Source organism: Oncorhynchus gorbuscha, linkage group LG18 (genome assembly GCF_021184085.1).
Source record: "Oncorhynchus gorbuscha isolate QuinsamMale2020 ecotype Even-year linkage group LG18, OgorEven_v1.0, whole genome shotgun sequence".
NCBI lineage: Eukaryota > Metazoa > Chordata > Actinopteri > Salmoniformes > Salmonidae > Oncorhynchus > Oncorhynchus gorbuscha.
The window spans coordinates 81875542-81896338 of record NC_060190.1 but is presented as its reverse complement, the minus strand read 5'-3'; the positions used below and the strand labels follow the sequence as shown (position 1 = coordinate 81896338).

General features: G+C 47.5%; 1 protein-coding gene across 1 annotated transcript in view; it reads right to left on the bottom strand.

The window, feature by feature from the left end:
* Positions 1–1755: 1755 nt before the first annotated feature.
* The window catches only part of LOC124004219 (dual specificity protein phosphatase 6-like), a 56234-nt gene continuing 37192 nt past the window's right edge, over positions 1756–20797 (bottom strand). Inside the window, exons 3-5 of the mRNA XM_046312983.1 lie at positions 7063–7258; positions 4054–4318; positions 1756–2154 (exon numbers count right to left, since the gene is read on the bottom strand). Of these exons, the coding sequence (XP_046168939.1) occupies positions 1756–2154; positions 4054–4318; positions 7063–7258 (860 nt within the window). The remainder of the gene's footprint in view (positions 2155–4053; positions 4319–7062; positions 7259–20797) is intronic.

Below are 20797 nucleotides of genomic sequence, written 5' to 3'. Positions count from 1 at the left end.
CCCTATATTCCCTTTATAGACGCTCCTATCTATCTATCCATCTATCCATCCATCCATCCATCCATCCATCCATCCATCCATCATCTATCTATCTATCTATCTATCTATCTATCTATCTATCTATCTATCTATCTACATACCTACATACCTACATACCTACCTACCCCATACTGGTATTTATTTATTTATCTTGCTCCTTTGCACCCCAGTATCTCTACTTGTACATTCATCTTCTGCCGATCTACCATTCCAGTGTTTAATTGCTAAATTGTAATTACTTCGCCACCATGGCCTATTTATTTCCTTAACTTACCTCATTTGCACTCACTGTATATAGACTTTTTGTTTTCTTTTGTTCTACTGTATTATTGACTCATTGTTTTTGTTTATTCCATGTGTAACTCCTTATTCCATGTGTAACTCTGTGTTGTTATATGTGTAACGAATTGCTACGCTTTATCTTGGTCAGGTCGCAGTTGCAAATGAGAACTTGTTCTCAACTAGCCTACCTGGTTAAATAAAGGTGAAATAATAAATAAATAAAAAATAAATAGGGCACTACTTTTCACCAGAGCACAATGGACCCTGGTCAAAAGTAGTGCACTATATAGGGGAAAAGGTGTAATTTGGAATGTAATCATAACCAGAGGCCTGGAACAGATTACATCCTGCCATATAGTCATTCTTGAACATTCTAGAACATTCTAAAGATCTGAGTGACATTCCAGAACATTCTAAAGATCCGAGGAACATTCCAGAACATTCTAACAATCTGAGGGACATTCCAGACATTCTATTGTATTATAAAGTAGTGTACCTGGCTGTGGAACAGGGAGGTCCGGGAGCCTCCACCTGCTCCTCCTCCTCTTCTCCTCCTCCAGCTCTTCCTCCCCCTGCTCCTCCTCTTCCTGCTCTTCCTTCTCCTCCTACCCCTCCTCCTCTTCCCCTTCTTCCTCTTCCTCCTCCTGCTCCTTCTCCCGCTACTCCTGCTCTTCCTCCTCCTCCTCCTCCTTCTCAAAGTTAGTCTTCCACACCATCAGCTGGGACTGGGCTGTAGAAAATAATTGTATTGTCCATCCTGAGACGAATGGACATTTGCCTTTGGCATCACATCAAACAATGTGCTTAAACATTAACATAAACAAAAGTGATAATGTGCAACACATTAACATAAACAAAAGTGATAATGTGCAACACATTGCAGATTTATTTCATATCACTCAAATGGGAAAAGATGGTTTTAAAAAGAAATGGAGAGGAGTATTTCTGTGGTGTCCCCAACTTGCTCTTCTTCTCTGTGTCTTAAAGATGCACTATGCAGAAATCACTCCGCCATTTGCTGGTTGCTAAAATTCTAATAATTCGCGCAATTTCAGTTTATATGACAAAACAAGCAAGTACAGTGGAGAGAATCATTGTACCATTTAAACCGTTGTGGAATATATTTCACAGAAATAAATACATTGTATTTTCAGCTGGTGGACAAAACCAAAAGTAAAAAAGACACAAAAACTAAAACTTAAGAACCGGAATCATAGAAATAGAGCACATAGAACAGATCTACCACTTCTTAGACTTGCTTTCAATGAGAATGACAGATCTATAAAATAACATTTCTATGTGAATTTGGTCAGGTTGCACAAAAAGTGACATATTGCAGTTTTAACAAGGTGTCAGTCAGAGTAGAGAGCTGTGTCAGTCAGAGTAGGTAGCTGTGTCAGGGTGTCAGTCAGAGTCGAGAGCTGTGTCAGGGTGTCAGTCAGAGTAGAGAGCTGTGTCAGTCAGAGTAGAGAGCTGTGTCAGGGTGTCAGTCAGAGTAGAGAGCTGTGTCAGGGTGTCAGTCAGAGTCGAGAGCTGTGTCAGGGTGTCAGTCAGAGTAGAGAGCTGTGTCAGGGTGTCAGTCAGAGTAGAGAGCTGTGTCAGGGTGTCAGTCAGAGTAGAGAGCTGTGTCAGGGTGTCAGTCAGAGTAGAGAGCTGTGTCAGGGTGTCAGTCAGAGTAGAGAGCTGTGTCAGGGTGTCAGTCAGAGTAGAAAGCTGTGTCAGGGTCTCAGTCAGAGTAGAGAGCTGTGTCAGGGTGTCAGTCAGAGTAGAGAGCTGTGTCAGGGTGTCAGTCAGAGTAGAGAGCTGTGTCAGGGTGTCAGTCAGAGTAGAGAGCTGTGTCAGGGTGTGTCAGAGTAGAGACCTGTGTCAGGGTGTCAGTCAGAGTCGAGAGCTGTGTCAGGGTGTCAGTCAGTGCCTCTGGGATCTCCACCCCCTCCAGGTGTTGCTTATTTTCCCCGGTGTATTTATCCCTGTGTTTCCTGTCTGACCATACTGCCTGCCCTGACCTCGAGCCTGTCTGACCATAACACCTGCCCTGACCTCGAGCCTGCCTGACCATACAGCCTGCCCTGACCTCCAGCCTGTCTGACCATACTGCCTGCCCTGACCTCGAGCCTGTCTGACCATACCACCTGCCCTGACCTCGAGCCTGCCTGACCATACCACCTGCCCTGACCTCGAGCCTGCCTGACCATACCGCCTGCCCTGACCTCGAGCCTGCCTGACCATACCGCCGGCCCTGACCTCGAGCCTGCCTGACCATACCGCCAGCCCTGACCTCGAGCCTGCCTGCCACTCTGTACCTCCTGGACTTTCTTATGATCTTTGGTTCACGACCAGTGAAATATGTGAAAGTTACATATTTCTAAAATATATTTTTGAATTTCGAATGCATCCTTTTCAGAGGAATGTTGTGGAGGGGTTCCTAAATCAGGGAGTTCGCTCATAGGCAGCCTCTGAGAACCTCCTACCACCCAGGAACCTTTTTTCTATTAGTGGTGAGTTTGTACAGCGACTCCCCGAGTACCCCGTTTACCACCTCCTCTGTAGCGATATTCTGGGGATCCTGGAACCTGGGTTTTCTTTCTCAGTGCTCCCTTATATTTGAGATACAGCCATCTTTGTTCCCTTCGGCCCAATCGAAGATAGCTTATATTATTACGATAATTTCTGGAAGGGCGCTCTCCTGGGCTACTGCAGCTTGGGAGCAACAATCTGCCATTTGTCGTCATCTAGAGGTTTTATTGGCAGAGGTGAGGAAGGTGTTTGATTATTCCGGTATCCGGGAGAGAGGCGGCCCGAAAACTACTGGAATTACGTCAAGACTCCCGCAGTGTGGCAGACTACGCTGTTCCCATGGATGCCAGAGCACTGTATGGCCGTTCCATTGATAGAGTCAAGCACAGCACAGTTCCCATTAATCTGTGGATATCTGGTGAGTAAATACAGCTTCTCCTCATCGAGTCTCCTCACATCCCTGTTGTTTTGGGATTTTTGCCTCCAGGGTTATACGGTCTCGGATCTCATGTCCCATCGTTTCAACTCGGCAGAGAGGAGCTATGACGTTGGCAACCGAGAACTCCTAGCGGTTAAGATAGCTGGAGGAGTGGCTGGAGGGGCTGAATCAGAGACCATCCTCCCTCATTTTTGGCAGCTTCAGTTGTCTGGGGTATTGAGGCTATTGAGGCTCTGGTCCGCGAAGGACAACTTTCCCAGCCATGGGGGGAGGGGGCGGATAACCGGATGTTCGTTCCTGCCTCAAGTCCTGGAATGGGCTCACCCCTCCAGGATTACCTCTCATCTTGGTACTCGTTGAATTCCTCCGACACCATGGCTCTTGATGTCTCTGCCTTCATCGCCGCATGCATGGTGTGTGCTCAAAGCAAAACTCCACGGCAAGCTCCGTCAGGATGCTCCGGCCTCCTTCAGCCACTTCTTGTTCCTCATCACCCCTGGTCCCATATTTCCCTGGATTTTGTCACTGGGCTTCCTCCGTCAGATGGCAACACCACCATCCTGACCTTGACATGTTGACATGTTCTCCAAGGCCGCCCATTTCATCCCTCTCCCTAAGTTACCTTCAACCAAGGAGCTCATGGTGCACCAAGTCTTTCAAATCCATGGATTCCTGGGTCAACGTTGTCTCAGTTTTCATCCCAGTTCTGGAAGGCGTTCTGCACCCTTATCGGGTCGTTGGCCAGTCTGTCCTCCGGGTTTCATCCCCAATCCAACGGCCAGTCGGAGCGAGCCAATCAAGACATGGAGCCGGCACTCCGGTGTCTCGTTGCCGGTAACACCACCACCTGGAGTCAGCATCTGGTCTGGGTGGAATATGCCAGGAACACTTTCCCCTGCTCGGCCACTGGACTCTCCCCTTCGAATGTTCCATGGGGTATCAGCCTCCGCTCTTCCCATCTGCCGTCGGCGTAGCTGGAGCAGATCTTCCCACTTCCAGGTATCGTCGACAAGCGGATCACCAGCGGACTCAGGCTCCCTGCTGTCGTATTGGGCAGAGGGTATGGTTGACCACTCGGGACCCCCCCCCCGGGTAAAATTCCACCAAATTACCCCCATTTCATTGATCTTTTCCCCATTTCTAGAGTCCATAGTCCCACTGCTGTCTGCCTGCTGTTGCCGGGTACCTTCCGTGTTCACCCAACTTTTCATGTGTCCAGGATTAAGCCCTTGTCTCACAGTCCTCTGTCTTCTGTTTCTATCCCCCCCCCCCCGTGTCATCGGTGGCCAGCCAGCGTGTAGGGTGAGAGGCCTCCTGAGGGTTTGACCACGGGGGAGGAGTTTCCAGTACCTGGTTGACTGAGGGTTATGGCTCGGAGGAGAAGTGCTGGGTTCCTGCTAAAGACATCCTGAACCCGGCCGTCATCGATGATTTTTCACTGCCGACACCCCGGTCAGCCAGGTATGCGTCCTGGACGCAGAGGAGGGTAGGGGGGGTGGGTTAATCTGATCTGTTTCACCTGTCCTTGTGATTGTCTCCACCCCCTCCAGGTGTCGCTTATTTTCCCCGGTGTATTTATCCCTGTTGGTCTGTGCCAGTTCGTCTTGTCTTGTCAAGTTAACCAACATGTTTTTCCAGTGCTCCTGATTTTCCTTATCTCTCTTTTGCTAGTGCTTCCAGTTTTGACCCTTTTTATGATATTTTTGGATGTCCACAACCATTCTCTTTTCTGCCCCATGGATACTAATAAATATCAGAGACTCGAACTATCTGTGTTTTGGGTTTGTATGTGTGTGTTTCAGGAAATGGCTTCCTGGATACTAAGCAGCTGATTGGTCGGCCTCATTGATGATTGGCGCTCTGTTCCCGCCCTCTCGTCAGGAGATACAGCTGTTTTCAATTACCGACTCCTTCTGCAGCTTTAAAAGCCTGTGTTCCTTTGTTAGGATGGAGAGAGGTTCTTGATATGTCCTGTATTGGTTGTTGGACAGAGAGAGAGTCTTGGTATGTCCTGTATTGGTTGTTGGACAGAGAGAGTCTTGGTATGTCCTGTATTGGTTGTTGGTCAGAGAGAGAGTCTTGGTATGTCCTGTATTGGTTGTTGCTCAGAGAGAGTCTTGGTATGTCCTGTATTGGTTGTTGGTCAGAGAGAGAGTCTTGGTATGTCCTGTATTGGTTGTTGCTCAGAGAGAGAGTCTTGGTATGTCCTGTATTGGTTGTTGGTCAGAGAGAGTCTTGGTATGTCCTGTATTGGTTGTTGGTCAGAGAGAGAGTCTTGGTATGTCCTGTATTGGTTGTTGGACAGAGAGAGTCTTGGTATGTCCTGTATTGGTTGTTGGTCAGAGAGAGTCTTGGTATGTCCTGTATTGGTTGTTGGACAGAGAGAGAGTCTTGGTATGTCCTCTATTGGTTGTTGGTCAGAGAGAGTCTTGGTATGTCCTGTATTGGTTGTTGGTCAGAGAGAGAGTCTTGGTATGTCCTCTATTGGTTGTTGCTCAGAGAGAGTCTTGGTATGTCCTGTATTGGTTGTTGCTCAGAGAGAGTCTTGGTATGTCCTCTATTGGTTGTTGGACAGAGAGAGAGTCTTGGTATGTCCTGTATTGGTTGTTGCTCAGAGAGAGAGTCTTGGTATGTCCTGTATTGGTTGTTGCTCAGAGAGAGTCTTGGTATGTCCTGTATTGGTTGTTGGACAGAGAGAGAGTCTTGGTATGTCCTGTATTGGTTGTTGCTCAGAGAGAGTCTTGGTATGTCCTGTATTGGTTGTTGGTCAGAGAGAGAGTCTTGGTATGTCCTGTATTGGTTGTTGCTCAGAGAGAGAGTCTTGGTATGTCCTCTATTGGTTGTTGGTCAGAGAGAGTCTTGGTATGTCCTGTATTGGTTGTTGGTCAGAGAGAGAGTCTTGGTATGTCCTCTATTGGTTGTTGCTCAGAGAGAGTCTTGGTATGTCCTGTATTGGTTGTTGCTCAGAGAGAGTCTTGGTATGTCCTGTATTGGTTGTTGGACAGAGAGAGAGTCTTGGTATGTCCTGTATTGGTTGTTGCTCAGAGAGAGAGTCTTGGTATGTCCTGTATTGGTTGTTGGTCAGAGAGAGAGTCTTGGTATGTCCTGTATTGGTTGTTGGACAGAGAGAGAGTCTTGGTATGTCCTGTATTGGTTGTTGGTCAGAGAGAGAGTCTTGGTATGTCCTGTATTGGTTGTTGCTCAGAGAGAGAGTCTTGGTATGTCCTGTATTGGTTGTTGCTCAGAGAGAGTCTTGGTATGTCCTGTATTGGTTGTTGCTCAGAGAGAGTCTTGGTATGTCCTGTATTGGTTGTTGCTCAGAGAGAGAGTCTTGGTATGTCCTGTATTGGTTGTTGGACAGAGAGAGAGTCTTGGTATGTCCTGTATTGGTTGTTGGACAGAGAGAGAGTCTTGGTATGTCCTGTATTGGTTGTTGGTCAGAGAGAGTCTTGGTATGTCCTGTATTGGTTGTTGGTCAGAGAGAGTCTTGGTATGTCCTGTATTGGTTGTTGGTCAGAGAGAGAGTCTTGGTATGTCCTGTATTGGTTGTTGGACAGAGAGAGAGTCTTGGTATGTCCTGTATTGGTTGTTGGTCAGAGAGAGTCTTGGTATGTCCTGTATTGGTTGTTGCTCAGAGAGAGTCTTGGTATGTCCTGTATTGGTTGTTGCTCAGAGAGAGAGTCTTGGCATGTCCTGTGTTTCGTTGTTGGTCTGTATGACTTTTTGTGAAGTACTTTGTAGCTGTGTGCCGTAGGACTGTGTTTTTGATTAGTGAAATTGTTTACTTTAAGCCCATGATGGCACCCGTAGACCAGTTTTTGAGTGGGTTGTGTCGCCGGAGCCAGGAGAATCCCAACACCATGGGAATCTGGGGGTACTTGATGAGCAGGAACTGAATGGTCTCGCTGTAATTTCCTGACACACGTAGGTTGATGGGAGTGGTGTTATGGGCAACCCGACCTATAGAGCGCCCGTCCAATGCTCTCACATACACGGGAATGGAGAGGGGCTGAGGGGGGATGTTCAGCCCAGAAGCCAGTATGGCGTCCAAAAGTTCTCATCAGCCCCAGAGTCAATGAGGTTCCAGAGAGATTTGGTCTGGTTTCCCCACAGCAGAATGACATGAAAAGAGGTGTGAGTCAGGGAAGCAGAAATGTTCTCCATATGGCCCACCAGAGTACTCACTCCTACCGGTGAGCCTGGTCTTTCACCGGGCACAAGGGCACAAAATGACCAAAAGTCCCACAATACAGACAGCTCCTTGTGCTGATCCTGTGTTGCCGTTCCGCTGGCGACAGCCCAGCTCTGTCTAGTTGCTCGGGAAACAGTGCCTCTCAAGGAAGGTCAGGAAACCTCGGGTGCCCACGGCCACGGGACCATCGGGGACTTCTAGAATGGCTCGGAGGTGAGGTTGAATCCATGGATGTGCGAGTGGCATCAAATTCCTTCTCCGTCCATCGCTCCCACAATCGCCCACCGATGCGGATGGTCAAAGCAATGAGGGAGTCAAGATCTGTGGAGCCGCAAGCTCGTCCTTAACCTCCTCCGAGATGCTGTGCAGGAACATGTTGAACAATGCTTCCGGGTTCCACATACTCTCCGCTGCCAACGTGCGGAAATCCACTGCACCTGGCGGAGCTGGATTAGCTTCCGGGAAACTCCTCTGCCGGAAAGTGGGGCATCAAAATCCTTCCTCACCTGAACCACCTCCAGGCTCAGGCATATGGTTGGCTGCTGTTCCTAACGGATGGCACTGTGACAAACTGCATCCAGTTTGCTGAGTAGAGTATTGGAAGCTATTTTGTAGATGACATCGCCGAAGTCGAGGATCGGTAGGACAGTCAGTTTTACTAGGGTAAGTTTGGAGGCGTGAGTGAAGGAGGCTTTGTTGCGGAATAGAAAGCCGACTCTAGATTTTATTTTAGATTAGAGATGTTTGATATGAGTCTGGAAGGAGAGTTTACAGTCTAGCCAGACACCTAGGTACTTATAGATGTCCACATATTCAAGATCGGAACCATCCAGGGTGGTGAGGCTAGTCGGGCGTGCGGGTGCAGGCAGCGAATGGTTGAAAAGCATGCATTTGGTTTTACTTTGGTTGGCTGCTGTTCCTATACCTCTACAGTCATTTATTTTCCCTTTTGTACTTTAATTATTTGCACATGATTACCACACTGTATATTGACAAAATATGACATTTGAAATGTCTTTTTTACTTTGTGTAACTTCTGTTCTGTAATGTTTACTGTTTATTTTTTTTATTGTTTATTTCACTTTTGTTTATTATCTACTTCACTTGAGGAGGGAGAGAGAGCTCCCACATGGTGGTGAGAATCTAGTCCCATAGACAGAGATTTCTCCTCTCCCAGCCAGAACAAGCAACATGATGCAGAATTAGGAGAGGAGGAGGAGGAGGTTCTCTCTCTCACTATGAGTCACTCAGTGGGTAGGCGGCTTCCTTCCTTGACATTTCTAAAACACAGTGATCATTCAAACATACAACTGAAAGAGGACACCCTACATAAATGTGGACTGAGTGGAAGCCGAGGGGTTAAGAGGTTGGGCCAGTAACCAACAGCTTGTTGGTATAAATCCTGAGCTGACTAGGTGAAATCTGTCTATGTGCACCTAACTGTGATTGCTCCTGTAAATTGCTTTGGATAAGAGAGTCTGATGAATGACAAAATGAACGAAGGAATTACATTTATTTTGAAGTCTGAGGTAGGTGTGTGTGTGTGTGTGTGTGTGTGTGTGTGTGTGTGTGTGTGTGTGTGTGTGTGTGTGTGTGTGTGTGTGTGTGTGTGTGTGTGTGTGTGTGTGTGTGTGTGTGTGTGTGTGTGTGTGTGTGTGTGTGTGTGTGTGTGTGTGTGTGGCCTACTTGGTGTGTTTGTGTAGTCTACCTGGTGTGTGTGGCTAGCCTACCGTGTGTGTATATAGCCTACCTGGTGTGTATATAGCCTACCTGGCGTGTGTGTCTAGCCTACCTGGCGTGTGTGTCTAGCCTACCTGGCGTGTGTATATAGCCTACCTGGCGTGCGTATATAGCCTACCTGGCGTGTGTATATAGCCTACCTGGCGTGTGTGTGTGTGTGTGTGTGTGTGTGTGTGTGTGTGTGTGTGTGTGTGTGTGTGTGTGTGTGTGTGTGTGTGTGTGTGTGTGTGGAGCAGTCGTCCCTCCACCAGGTCCAATATCTTCATGGTGGAGCCTGTTATAACATGCAGAGAGGTATAGGAACAGCCTTAAGGGTTTTCTCACCTCAGGTCAATAGCTACATAAGCCTGCTCGTATTCTGTCAACAGTTGCAGCGCCCCATCTGGTGGTTGTTGAGCGCTATTACAACAACAGTCCGGTCTGTCTGCCACCCACTGCAGGCTTTCACTGAAACTCCTCAGAGTCAAATCATTGACAGTGATATAACACTCTAAAATCACAGTTATTCAGATGTGAGGCACCTGGACCGGACTGTAAACCTGGACCGGACTGTAAACCTGGACCGGACTGTAAACCTGGACCGGACTAAAAACCTGGACCGGACTATAAACCTGGACCGGACTGTAAACCTGGACCGGACTATAAAACCTGGATCGGACTGTAAATGGCTCTGGATTAGAGTGTCTGCTAAATGACCGAACTGTAAATGTTCATCACAACAGCATTTGAAGTGGAATCACCTCGACATTAGACCACCTGGTCAAACCTGTAGGTGAACCTGTAGGTGAACCTGTAGGTGAACCGTTCAACCTGCAACGTGACAGAAGATCAGCCATGGCCTTTCTGATGTGTTATAGTCCTTGTTATGCATCTTGGAGGAGGGAACTGAACACCCAGTGGAGTGAAAGAGGTATGTGACTGTAGGTGGAGGTATAGAGGTATGGGACTGTAGGTGGAGGTATAGAGGTATGGGACTGTAGGTGGAGGTATAGAGGTATGTGACTGTAGGTGGAGGTATAGAGGTATGTGACTGTAGGTGGAGGTATAGAGGTATGTGACTGTAGGTGGAGGTATGGGACTGTAGGTGGAGGTATAGAGGTATGTGACTGTAGGTGGAGGTATAGAGGTATGTGACTGTAGGTGGAGGTATGGGACTGTAGGTGGAGGTATAGAGGTATGTGACTGTAGGTGGAGGTATAGAGGTATGTGACTGTAGGTGGAGGTATAGAGGTATGGGACTGTAGGTGGAGGTATAGAGGTATGTGAATGTAGGTGGAGGTATAGAGGTATGTGAATGTAGGTGGAGGTATAGAGGTATGTGACTGTAGGTGGAGGTATAGAGGTATGTGACTGTAGGTGGAGGTATAGAGGTATGTGACTGTAGGTGGAGGTATAGAGGTATGGGACTGTAGGTGGAGGTATAGAGGTATGGGACTGTAGGTGCAGGTATAGAGGTATGGGACTGTAGGTGGAGGTATAGAGGTATGGGACTGTAGGTGGAGGTATAGAGGTATGTGACTGTAGGTGGAGGTATAGAGGTATGTGACTGTAGGTGGAGGTATGGGACTGTAGGTGGAGGTAAAGAGGTATGTGACTGTAGGTATAGAGGTATGTGACTGTAGGTGGAGGTATAGAGGTATGTGACTGTAGGTGGAGGTAAAGAGGTATGTGACTGTAGGTGGAGGTATAGAGGTATGTGACTGTAGGTGGAGGTAAAGAGGTATGTGACTGTAGGTGGAGGTATAGAGGTATGTGACTGTAGGTGGAGGTATAGAGGTATGTGACTGTAGGTGGAGGTATAGAGGTATGTGACTGTAGGTGGAGGTATGGGACTGTAGGTGAAGGTATAGAGGTATGTGACTGTAGGTGGAGGTATAGTGGTATGTGACTGCAGGTGGAGGTATAGAGGTATGTGACTGTAGGTGGAGGTAGAGAGGTATGTGACTGTAGGTGGAGGTATGGGACTGTAGATGGAGGTATAGAAGTATGTGACTGTAGGTGGAGGTATAGAGGTATGGGACTGTAGGTGGAGGTAGAGAGGTATGGCACTGTAGATGGAGGTATAGAGGTATGTGACTGTAGGTGGAGGTAGAGAGGTATGTGACTGTAGGTGGAGGTATAGAGGTATGTGACTGTAGGTGGAGGTATAGAGGTATGTGACTGTAGGTGGAGGTATAGAGGTATGTGACTGTAGGTGGAGGTATAGAGGTATGTGACTGTAGGTGGAGGTATAGAGGTATGTGACTGTAGGTGGAGGTAAAGAGATATGGGACTGTAGGTGGAGGTATGGGACTGTAGGTGGAGGTATGGGACTGTAGGTGGAGGTATAGAGGTATGTGACTGTAGGTGGAGGTATGGGACTGTAGGTGGAGGTATAGAGGTATGTGACTGTAGGTGGAGGTATAGAGGTATGTGACTGTAGGTGGAGGTATAGAGGTATGTGACTGTAGGTGGAGGTATGTGACTGTAGGTAGATGTATGGGACTGTAGGTGGAGGTATAGAGGTATGGGACTGTAGGTGGAGGTATAGAGGTATGGGACTGTAGGTGGAGGTATAGAGGTATGTGACTGTAGGTGGAGGTATAGAGGTATGTGACTGTAGGTGGAGGTAAAGAGGTATGTGACTGTAGGTGGAGGTATAGAGGTATGTGACTGTAGGTGGAGGTATAGAGGTATGTGACTGTAGGTGGAGGTATAGAGGTATGTGACTGTAGGTGGAGGTATAGAGGTATGTGACTGTAGGTGGAGGTATAGAGGTATGGGACTGTAGGTGGAGGTAAAGAGGTATGTGACTGTAGGTGGAGGTATGTGACTGTAGGTGGAGGTATAGAGGTATGGGACTGTAGGTGGAGGTAGAGAGGTATGTGACTGTAGGTGGAGGTAGAGAGGTATGTGACTGTAGGTGGAGGTAAAGAGGTATGTGACTGTAGGTGGAGGTAGAGAGGTATGGCACTGTAGGTGGAGGTAGAGAGGTATGGCACTGTAGATGGAGGTATAGAGGTATGTGACTGTAGGTGGAGGTATAGAGGTATGTGACTGTAGGTGGAGGTATGTGACTGTAGGTAGATGTATGGGACTGTAGGTGGAGGTATAGAGGTATGGGACTGTAGGTGGAGGTATAGAGGTATGTGACTGTAGGTGGAGGTAAAGAGGTATGTGACTGTAGGTGGAGGTATGGGACTGTAGGTGGAGGTATAGAGGTATGTGACTGTAGGTGGAGGTAAAGAGGTATGTGACTGTAGGTGGAGGTATGGGACTGTAGGTGGAGGTATAGAGGTATGGGACTGTAGGTGGAGGTAAAGAGGTATGTGACTGTAGGTGGAGGTATGGGACTGTAGGTGGAGGTATAGAGGTATGGGACTGTAGGTGGAGGTATAGAGGTATGGGACTGTAGGTGGAGGTAAAGAGGTATGTGACTGTAGGTGGAGGTATGGGACTGTAGGTGGAGGTATGGGACTGTAGGTGGAGGTATAGAGGTATGTGACTGTAGGTGGAGGTATAGAGGTATGTGACTGTAGGTGGAGGTATAGAGGTATGTGACTGTAGGTGGAGGTATGTGACTGTAGGTAGATGTATGGGACTGTAGGTGGAGGTATAGAGGTATGGGACTGTAGGTGGAGGTATAGTGGTATGTGACTGTAGGTGGAGGTATAGAGGTATGTGACTGTAGGTGGAGGTAAAGAGGTATGTGACTGTAGGTGGAGGTAAAGAGGTATGTGACTGTAGGTGGAGGTAAAGAGGTATGTGACTGTAGGTGGAGGTATGGGACTGTAGGTGGAGGTATAGAGGTATGTGACTGTAGGTGGAGGTAGAGAGGTATGTGACTGTAGGTGGAGGTATAGAGGTATGTGACTGTAGGTGGAGGTATGTGACTGCAGGTGTAGGTATAGAGGTATGTGACTGTAGGTGGAGGTATAGAGGTATGTGACTGTAGGTGGAGGTATAGAGGTATGTGACTGCAGGTGGAGGTAAAGAGGTATGTGACTGTAGGTGGAGGTATGGGACTGTAGGTGGAGGTATGGGACTGTAGGTGGAGGTATAGAGGTATGTGACTGTAGGTGGAGGTAGAGAGGTATGTGACTGTAGGTGGAGGTATAGAGGTATGTGACTGCAGGTGGAGGTAAAGAGGTATGTGACTGTAGGTGGAGGTATGGGACTGTAGGTGGAGGTAGAGAGGTATGTGACTGTAGGTGGAGGTATAGAGGTATGTGACTGCAGGTGGAGGTATAGAGGTATGTGACTGTAGGTGGAGGTATGGGACTGTAGGTGGAGGTATGGGACTGTAGGTGGAGGTATAGAGGTATGTGACTGTAGGTGGAGGTATAGAGGTATGTGACTGTAGGTGGAGGTATGTGACTGTAGGTGGAGGTAAAGAGGTATGTGACTGTAGGTGGAGGTATAGAGGTATGTGACTGTAGGTGGAGGTATAGTGGTATGTGACTGTAGGTGGAGGTATAGTGGTATGTGACTGTAGGTGGAGGTATAGAGGTATGTGACTGTAGGTGGAGGTATAGAGGTATGTGACTGTAGGTGGAGGTATAGAGGTATGTGACTGTAGGTGGAGGTATAGAGGTATGTGACTGTAGGTATAGAGGTATGTGACTGTAGGTATAGAGGTATGTGACTGTAGGTGGAGGTATGGAGGTATGTGACTGTAGGTGGAGGTAAAGAGGTATGTGACTGTAGGTGCGGGTAAGGATGACAGAGGAAGAACATATTACTACTTACCCTCCATGTTCCAGGGTAGTTCACTACAGATTAAGCCTTGCCTTCCATGTTCCAGGGTAGTTCACTACAGATTAAGCCTTGCCTTCCATGTTCCAGGGTAGTTCACTACAGATTAAGCCTTGCCTTCCATGTTCCAGGGTAGTTCACTACAGATTAAGCCTTACCTTCCATGTTCCAGGTTAGTTCACTACAGATTAAGCCTTACCTTCCATGTTCCAGGGTAGTTCACTACAGATTAAGCCTTACCCTCCATGTTCCAGGGTAGTTCACTACAGATTAAGCCTTGTCTTCCATGTTCCAGGGTAGTTCACTACAGATTAAGCCTTACCTTCCATGTTCCAGGGTAGTTCACTGTCCTTGTTTCACTGCGGGCTGCTGTGGGAGAGAGCCACTCTCACTCCCTCCGTGAGGATGGAGAAGGGAGAGATTAATAGGTGGAGGTATAGAGTAGGTGAGTATTGCATTATGGGAAACACAAGCACTATGATCGTTACTCAAAATGCAGTTCGCTGTGAAAAGACCGTTTTCAATGCAACTACAGCTGTTCAAGTTACAGAGAGGACAGCTTTCTGTGAGTGTATCATGTACTTCTCATCTCTATAGAGTTCTCTGCACTACTTTACAACCGGAGTAGACTGTTTGCTAGAATGGTTTTGATGTGCCAACAGAGAATGGAGCCGAGCAAGGCTCCATTTGTAATGAATATTATATTATATATATATATAATAGGCCCATACACGTTATTTTCCATATCATGCAGCTCTTCCCCCCAAAAATGATGTTTTTATTTTTAATTAATTTATTGCTGATTTATCGTTATCGCAACAACAACAACAACCACAACAAAACCTTGTCGCGATATGAATATTTGGTCCATGTCGCCCAGCTCTAGCCTACATCATCTGATTCCATGCTCCCAGAAGTGTTTCACTCCAACACTCTGCAACATGACCCAGATTTCATCATTTCAATATTTCATGGTCTTGTGTTCTGTTCTGTGAGTAAATCTGATCCATCCAGGAAAACAGTGTTTCAGTAGCAGTCAGACGTTACAGGGGCTCATCCACGGGGTCTGGTTCTCTCAGGATAACAGTGTTTCAGTAGCAGTCAGGCGTTACAGGGGCTCATCCACGGGGTCTGGTTCTCTCAGGATAACAGTGTTTCAGTAGCAGTCAGGCGTTACAGGGGCTCATCCACGGGGTCTGGTTCTCTCAGGATAACAGTGTTTCAGTAGCAGTCAGGCGTTACAGGGGCTCATCCACGGGGTCTGGTTCTCTCAGGATAACAGTGTTTCAGTAGCAGTCAGACGTTACAGGGGCTCATCCACGGGGTCTGGTTCTCTCAGGATAACAGTGTTTCAGTAGCAGTCAGACGTTACAGGGGCTCATCCACGGGGTCTGGTTCTCTCAGGATAACAGTGTTTCAGTAGCAGTCAGACGTTACAGGGGCTCATCCACGGGGTCTGGTTCTCTCAGGATAACAGTGTTTCAGTAGCAGTCAGACGTTACAGGGGCTCATCCACGGGGTCTGGTTCTCTCAGGATAACAGTGTTTCAGTAGCAGTCAGACGTTACAGGGGCTCATCCACGGGGTCTGGTTCTCTCAGGATAACAGTGTTTCAGTAGCAGTCAGGCGTTACAGGGGCTCATCCACGGGGTCTGGTTCTCTCAGGATAACAGTGTTTCAGTAGCAGTCAGGCGTTACAGGGGCTCATCCACGGGGTCTGGTTCTCTCAGGATAACAGTGTTTCAGTAGCAGTCAGGACGTTACAGGGGCTCATCCACGGGGTCTGGTTCTCTCAGGATAACAGTGTTTCAGTAGCAGTCAGACGTTACAGGGGCTCATCCACGGGGTCTGGTTCTCTCAGGATAACAGTGTTTCAGTAGCAGTCAGGCGTTACAGGGGCTCATCCACGGGGTCTGGTTCTCTCAGGATAACAGTGTTTCAGTAGCAGTCAGGCGTTACAGGGGCTCATCCACGGGGTCTGGTTCTCTCAGGATAACAGTGTTTCAGTAGCAGTCAGGCGTTACAGGGGCTCATCCACGGGGTCTGGTTCTCTCAGGATAACAGTGTTTCAGTAGCAGTCAGACGTTACAGGGGCTCATCCACGGGGTCTGGTTCTCTCAGGATAACAGTGTTTCAGTAGCAGTCAGGCGTTACAGGGGCTCATCCACGGGGTCTGGTTCTCTCAGGAAAACAGTGTTTCAGTAGCAGTCAGGCGTTACAGGGGCTCATCCACGGGGTCTGGTTCTCTCAGGATAACAGTGTTTCAGTAGCAGTCAGGCGTTACAGGGGCTCATCCACGGGGTCTGGTTCTCTCAGGATAACAGTGTTTCAGTAGCAGTCAGCGTTACAGGGGCTCATCCACGGGGTCTGGTTCTCTCAGGATAACAGTGTTTCAGTAGCAGTCAGGCGTTACAGGGGCTCATCCACGGGGTCTGGTTCTCTCAGGATAACAGTGTTTCAGTAGCAGTCAGGCGTTACAGGTGCTCATCCACGGGGTCTGGTTCTCTCAGGATAACAGTGTTTCAGTAGCAGTCAGACGTTACAGGGGCTCATCCACGGGGTCTGGTTCTCTCAGGATAACAGTGTTTCAGTAGCAGTCAGACGTTACAGGGGCTCATCCACGGGGTCTGGTTCTCTCAGGATAACAGTGTTTCAGTAGCAGTCAGACGTTACAGGGGCTCATCCACGGGGTCTGGTTCTCTCAGGATAACAGTGTTTCAGTAGCAGTCAGACGTTACAGGGGCTCATCCACGGGGTCTGGTTCTCTCAGGATAACAGTGTTTCAGTAGCAGTCAGACGTTACAGGGGCTCATCCACGGGGTCTGGTTCTCTCAGGATAACAGTGTTTCAGTAGCAGTCAGACGTTACAGGGGCTCATCCACGGGGTCTGGTTCTCTCAGGATAACAGTGTTTCAGTAGCAGTCAGACGTTACAGGGGCTCATCCACGGGGTCTGGTTCTCTCAGGATAACAGTGTTTCAGTAGCAGTCAGACGTTACAGGGGCTCATCCACGGGGTCTGGTTCTCTCAGGATAACAGTGTTTCAGTAGCAGTCAGGCGTTACAGGGGCTCATCCACGGGGTCTGGTTCTCTCAGGATAACAGTGTTTCAGTAGCAGTCAGACGTTACAGGGGCTCATCCACGGGGTCTGGTTCTCTCAGGAAAACAGTGTTTCAGTAGCAGTCAGACGTTACAGGGGCTCATCCACGGGGTCTGGTTCTCTCAGGATAACAGTGTTTCAGTAGCAGTCAGGCGTTACAGGGGCTCATCCACGGGGTCTGGTTCTCTCAGGATAACAGTGTTTCAGTAGCAGTCAGACGTTACAGGGGCTCATCCACGGGGTCTGGTTCTCTCAGGATAACAGTGTTTCAGTAGCAGTCAGACGTTACAGGGGCTCATCCACGGGGTCTGGTTCTCTCAGGATAACAGTGTTTCAGTAGCAGTCAGACGTTACAGGGGCTCATCCACGGGGTCTGGTTCTCTCAGGATAACAGTGTTTCAGTAGCAGTCAGGACGTTACAGGGGCTCATCCACGGGGTCTGGTTCTCTCAGGATAACAGTGTTTCAGTAGCAGTCAGACGTTACAGGGGCTCATCCACGGGGTCTGGTTCTCTCACGATAACAGTGTTTCAGTAGCAGTCAGACGTTACAGGGGCTCATCCACGGGGTCTGGTTCTCTCAGGATAACAGTGTTTCAGTAGCAGTCAGACGTTACAGGGGCTCATCCACGGGGTCTGGTTCTCTCATGATAACAGTGTTTCAACCCCTCAGTATGTGGTGTCTGACCCTTCATTATGTGGTGTCTGACCCTTCATTATGTGGTGTCTGACCCCCTCATTATGTGGTGTCTGACCCCTCATTATGTGGTGTCTGACCCCCTCATTATGTGGTGTCTGACCCCTCATTATGTGGTGTCTGACCCATCATTATGTGGTGTCTGACCCATCATTATGTGGTGTCTGACCCATCATTATGTGGTGTCTGACCCCTCATTATGTGGTGTCTGACCCCTCATTATGTGGTGTCTGACCCATCATTATGTGGTGTCTGACCCATCATTATGTGGTGTCTGACCCCTCATTATGTGGTGTCTGACCCCTCATTATGTGGTGTCTGACCCCTCATTATGTGTGGGTTGGTATTGATCTCTAACTCTTCAGCTGGTTGTTGACGATCCCTTTAAATCTGTCCTATTCCCTTCACGTTTACACCAGATGGCAGGAGACACCAACATTCACTAATCTGGAGAACAAGAGATCTGACTCAGCTGAATAGTTGGAAGGTGAATTTTTATGATCTAATAATAAACCGTGTTCATATCTATGATGACCTCTGACCTTTAGGTTGATATGTTGTTAAATTGTGCACAATAGTTTCTGATCTTGTAGAAAATATGAAGTATTTGGGGATTTTGTCTCATTAAATCATTTTAAAACCCCCTCCAAGGGGACTGCTAATCATTAGTTAACCAATAGTTAACCAAACTAACTATTTAACTATTTAACTATCTGTTTCACAATGTAATGTAATATTTAACTTTCTGCACCAACTCTTTTGACTCATCACATTCACTGATGTTACTATTTATTACATATCCTGGTACCTCGTCACTTCATCCCTACTTATATGTCCATATCTTCCTCAATTACCTTGTACCCCTCCTACACATTGACTCAGTACTGGTAACCAGTGTGTATATACAGTAGTAAAGTTATCATTATTGATTGGTTATTTATTTACCTTTATTTAAACTAGGCAAGTCAGTTAAGAACAAATTCTTATTTTCAATAACGGGTTAGGAACAGTGGGTTAACTGCCTGTTCAGGGGCAGAACGACAGATTTTGTACCTTGTCAGGTGAGGGATCTGAACTTGCAACCTTTCGGTTACTAGTCCAACACTCTAACCACTAGGCTATCCTGCCATCCCCTCATGTTAATAGTTTTTTATTATTTCTTTCTTTCTCTCTGCATTGTTGGGAAGGGCCCGTCAGGAAGCATTTCACTGTGAGGTCTACACCTGTTGTTAACTCTCTCTCTCTGCATTGTTGGGAAGGGCCCGTCAGAAGAATGTTTTACTGACCAAAATACCACGAATACCAGAATTGCTCTTCCTGGTTCCTCCTCTACGTGTGAAAAGCAGACCATATATGACACTTCCACGATTAAATAGCTCATTCACATTTTTTTTTTGGGGGGGGGGGACAAGTTCTCATAATCTTTCAGACTTTAATGTCAATCTGCATCATGTGCATCATGTGGTGTAATACTCTTTCTGACCTGGAGTAAACTGGTGACATAATCCCTGTCTCCATCTATATAGTCCATCAACACCTCATCTAATCTCATTATGGGTCTAAGAGCTTTCAGGGTGAAACTGTCATTGCTTCCCTGACCCTGTCCTCGGTACTAAAGACCATCTGTTTGCTCGGAGTCAGGTAAGACCTCAGTCAGGGTTTCACTGGGTAGTCAGAGCCGAGTCATATATCTATGTCCGTCTTTGTTGTTGTTATGCACTTGGTGCTTAGTGAAGAAGTTGGTCACTGCCGTGCTTACTGTAAGGGAAACAACGGATGGACGAAAAGGATGAATAAACAGGGAAGGAGTTTACCGTCTACAAAGAAAAAAAACATTTCCTGCTGTGTTCACACACACACACACTCACACAGCTGAGAAGTGTCACCATAGCTGATTGACACAGAATGGTTTCCAGGCAACATCACAATTTCAAAACAAGATGAACCTGTTCTGAGGGCCAGTCCTAAGATAATCATGTCTAAGAAGAGTTTTTTTTTACCGTTATATAGGCAGGGAAGTCATTAAGGAGTTAGTGACGTCAATCAAAGAAACAGTAATGTCACTGATGACCAGTGAGATGAAGGAGACCAGGTTGAGTTACCTGATGACTAGTGAGATGAAGGAGACCAGGTTGAGTTACCTGATGACTAGTGAGATGAAGGAGACCAGGTTGAGTTACCTGATGACCAGTGAGATGAAGGAGACCAGGTTGAGTTACCTGATGACTAGTGAGATGAAGGAGACCAGGTTGAGTTACCTGATGACTAGTGAGATGAAGGAGACCAGTCTAGGTTGAGTTACCTGATGACCAGTGAGATGAAGGAGACCAAAACCATAGAGCTGATGATGATAGAGACCCTTTATTCATTTTTATGGACAGATCTCTATGTACACATCTCCCATTGCCTGCTGCTATAGAACCCTGACATTTTCCACTGGCCACCCCTCAGAGCCTGGTTCCTCTGGTCTACCCAGTACAGCCAGTGGAGGACTGGTCACCCCTCAGAGCCTGGTTCCTCTCTACCCAGTACAGCCATTAGAGGACTGGTCACCCCTCAGAGCCTGGTTCCTCTCTACCCAGTGCAGCCAGTAGACGACTGGCCACCCCTCAGAGCCTGGTTCCTCTGGTCTACCCAGTACAGTCAGTAGAGGACTGGTCACCCCTCAGAGCCTGGTTCCTCTGGTCTACCCAGTACAGCCAGTAGAGGACTGGCCCTCCCGGAGCCTGGTTCCTTTCTAGGTTTTGTCCTAGATGAAAGAAGAAAATGCACTTTATCAATAGAGGAGTGAATATGAATGGACTTCAATCATTTAAAACAGCAAAATAATATCTGTGGTCACAGCATCAAACCATTTGGCAATCACTGCAAAGCAAAAACTTGGAATTACATAACAACTGTGTGTTCAGAGAAATTATATTTACATAACATCATGCCAGCTGGGTTTAAATGCTATGAAATGATTTAGCATGTTTGCCATGTGCATCCCAAATGTCACCCTATTCCCTATACGGTGCAATACTTTTGACAATAGCCCTATGGGTCCCTGGAAAGAAGTACA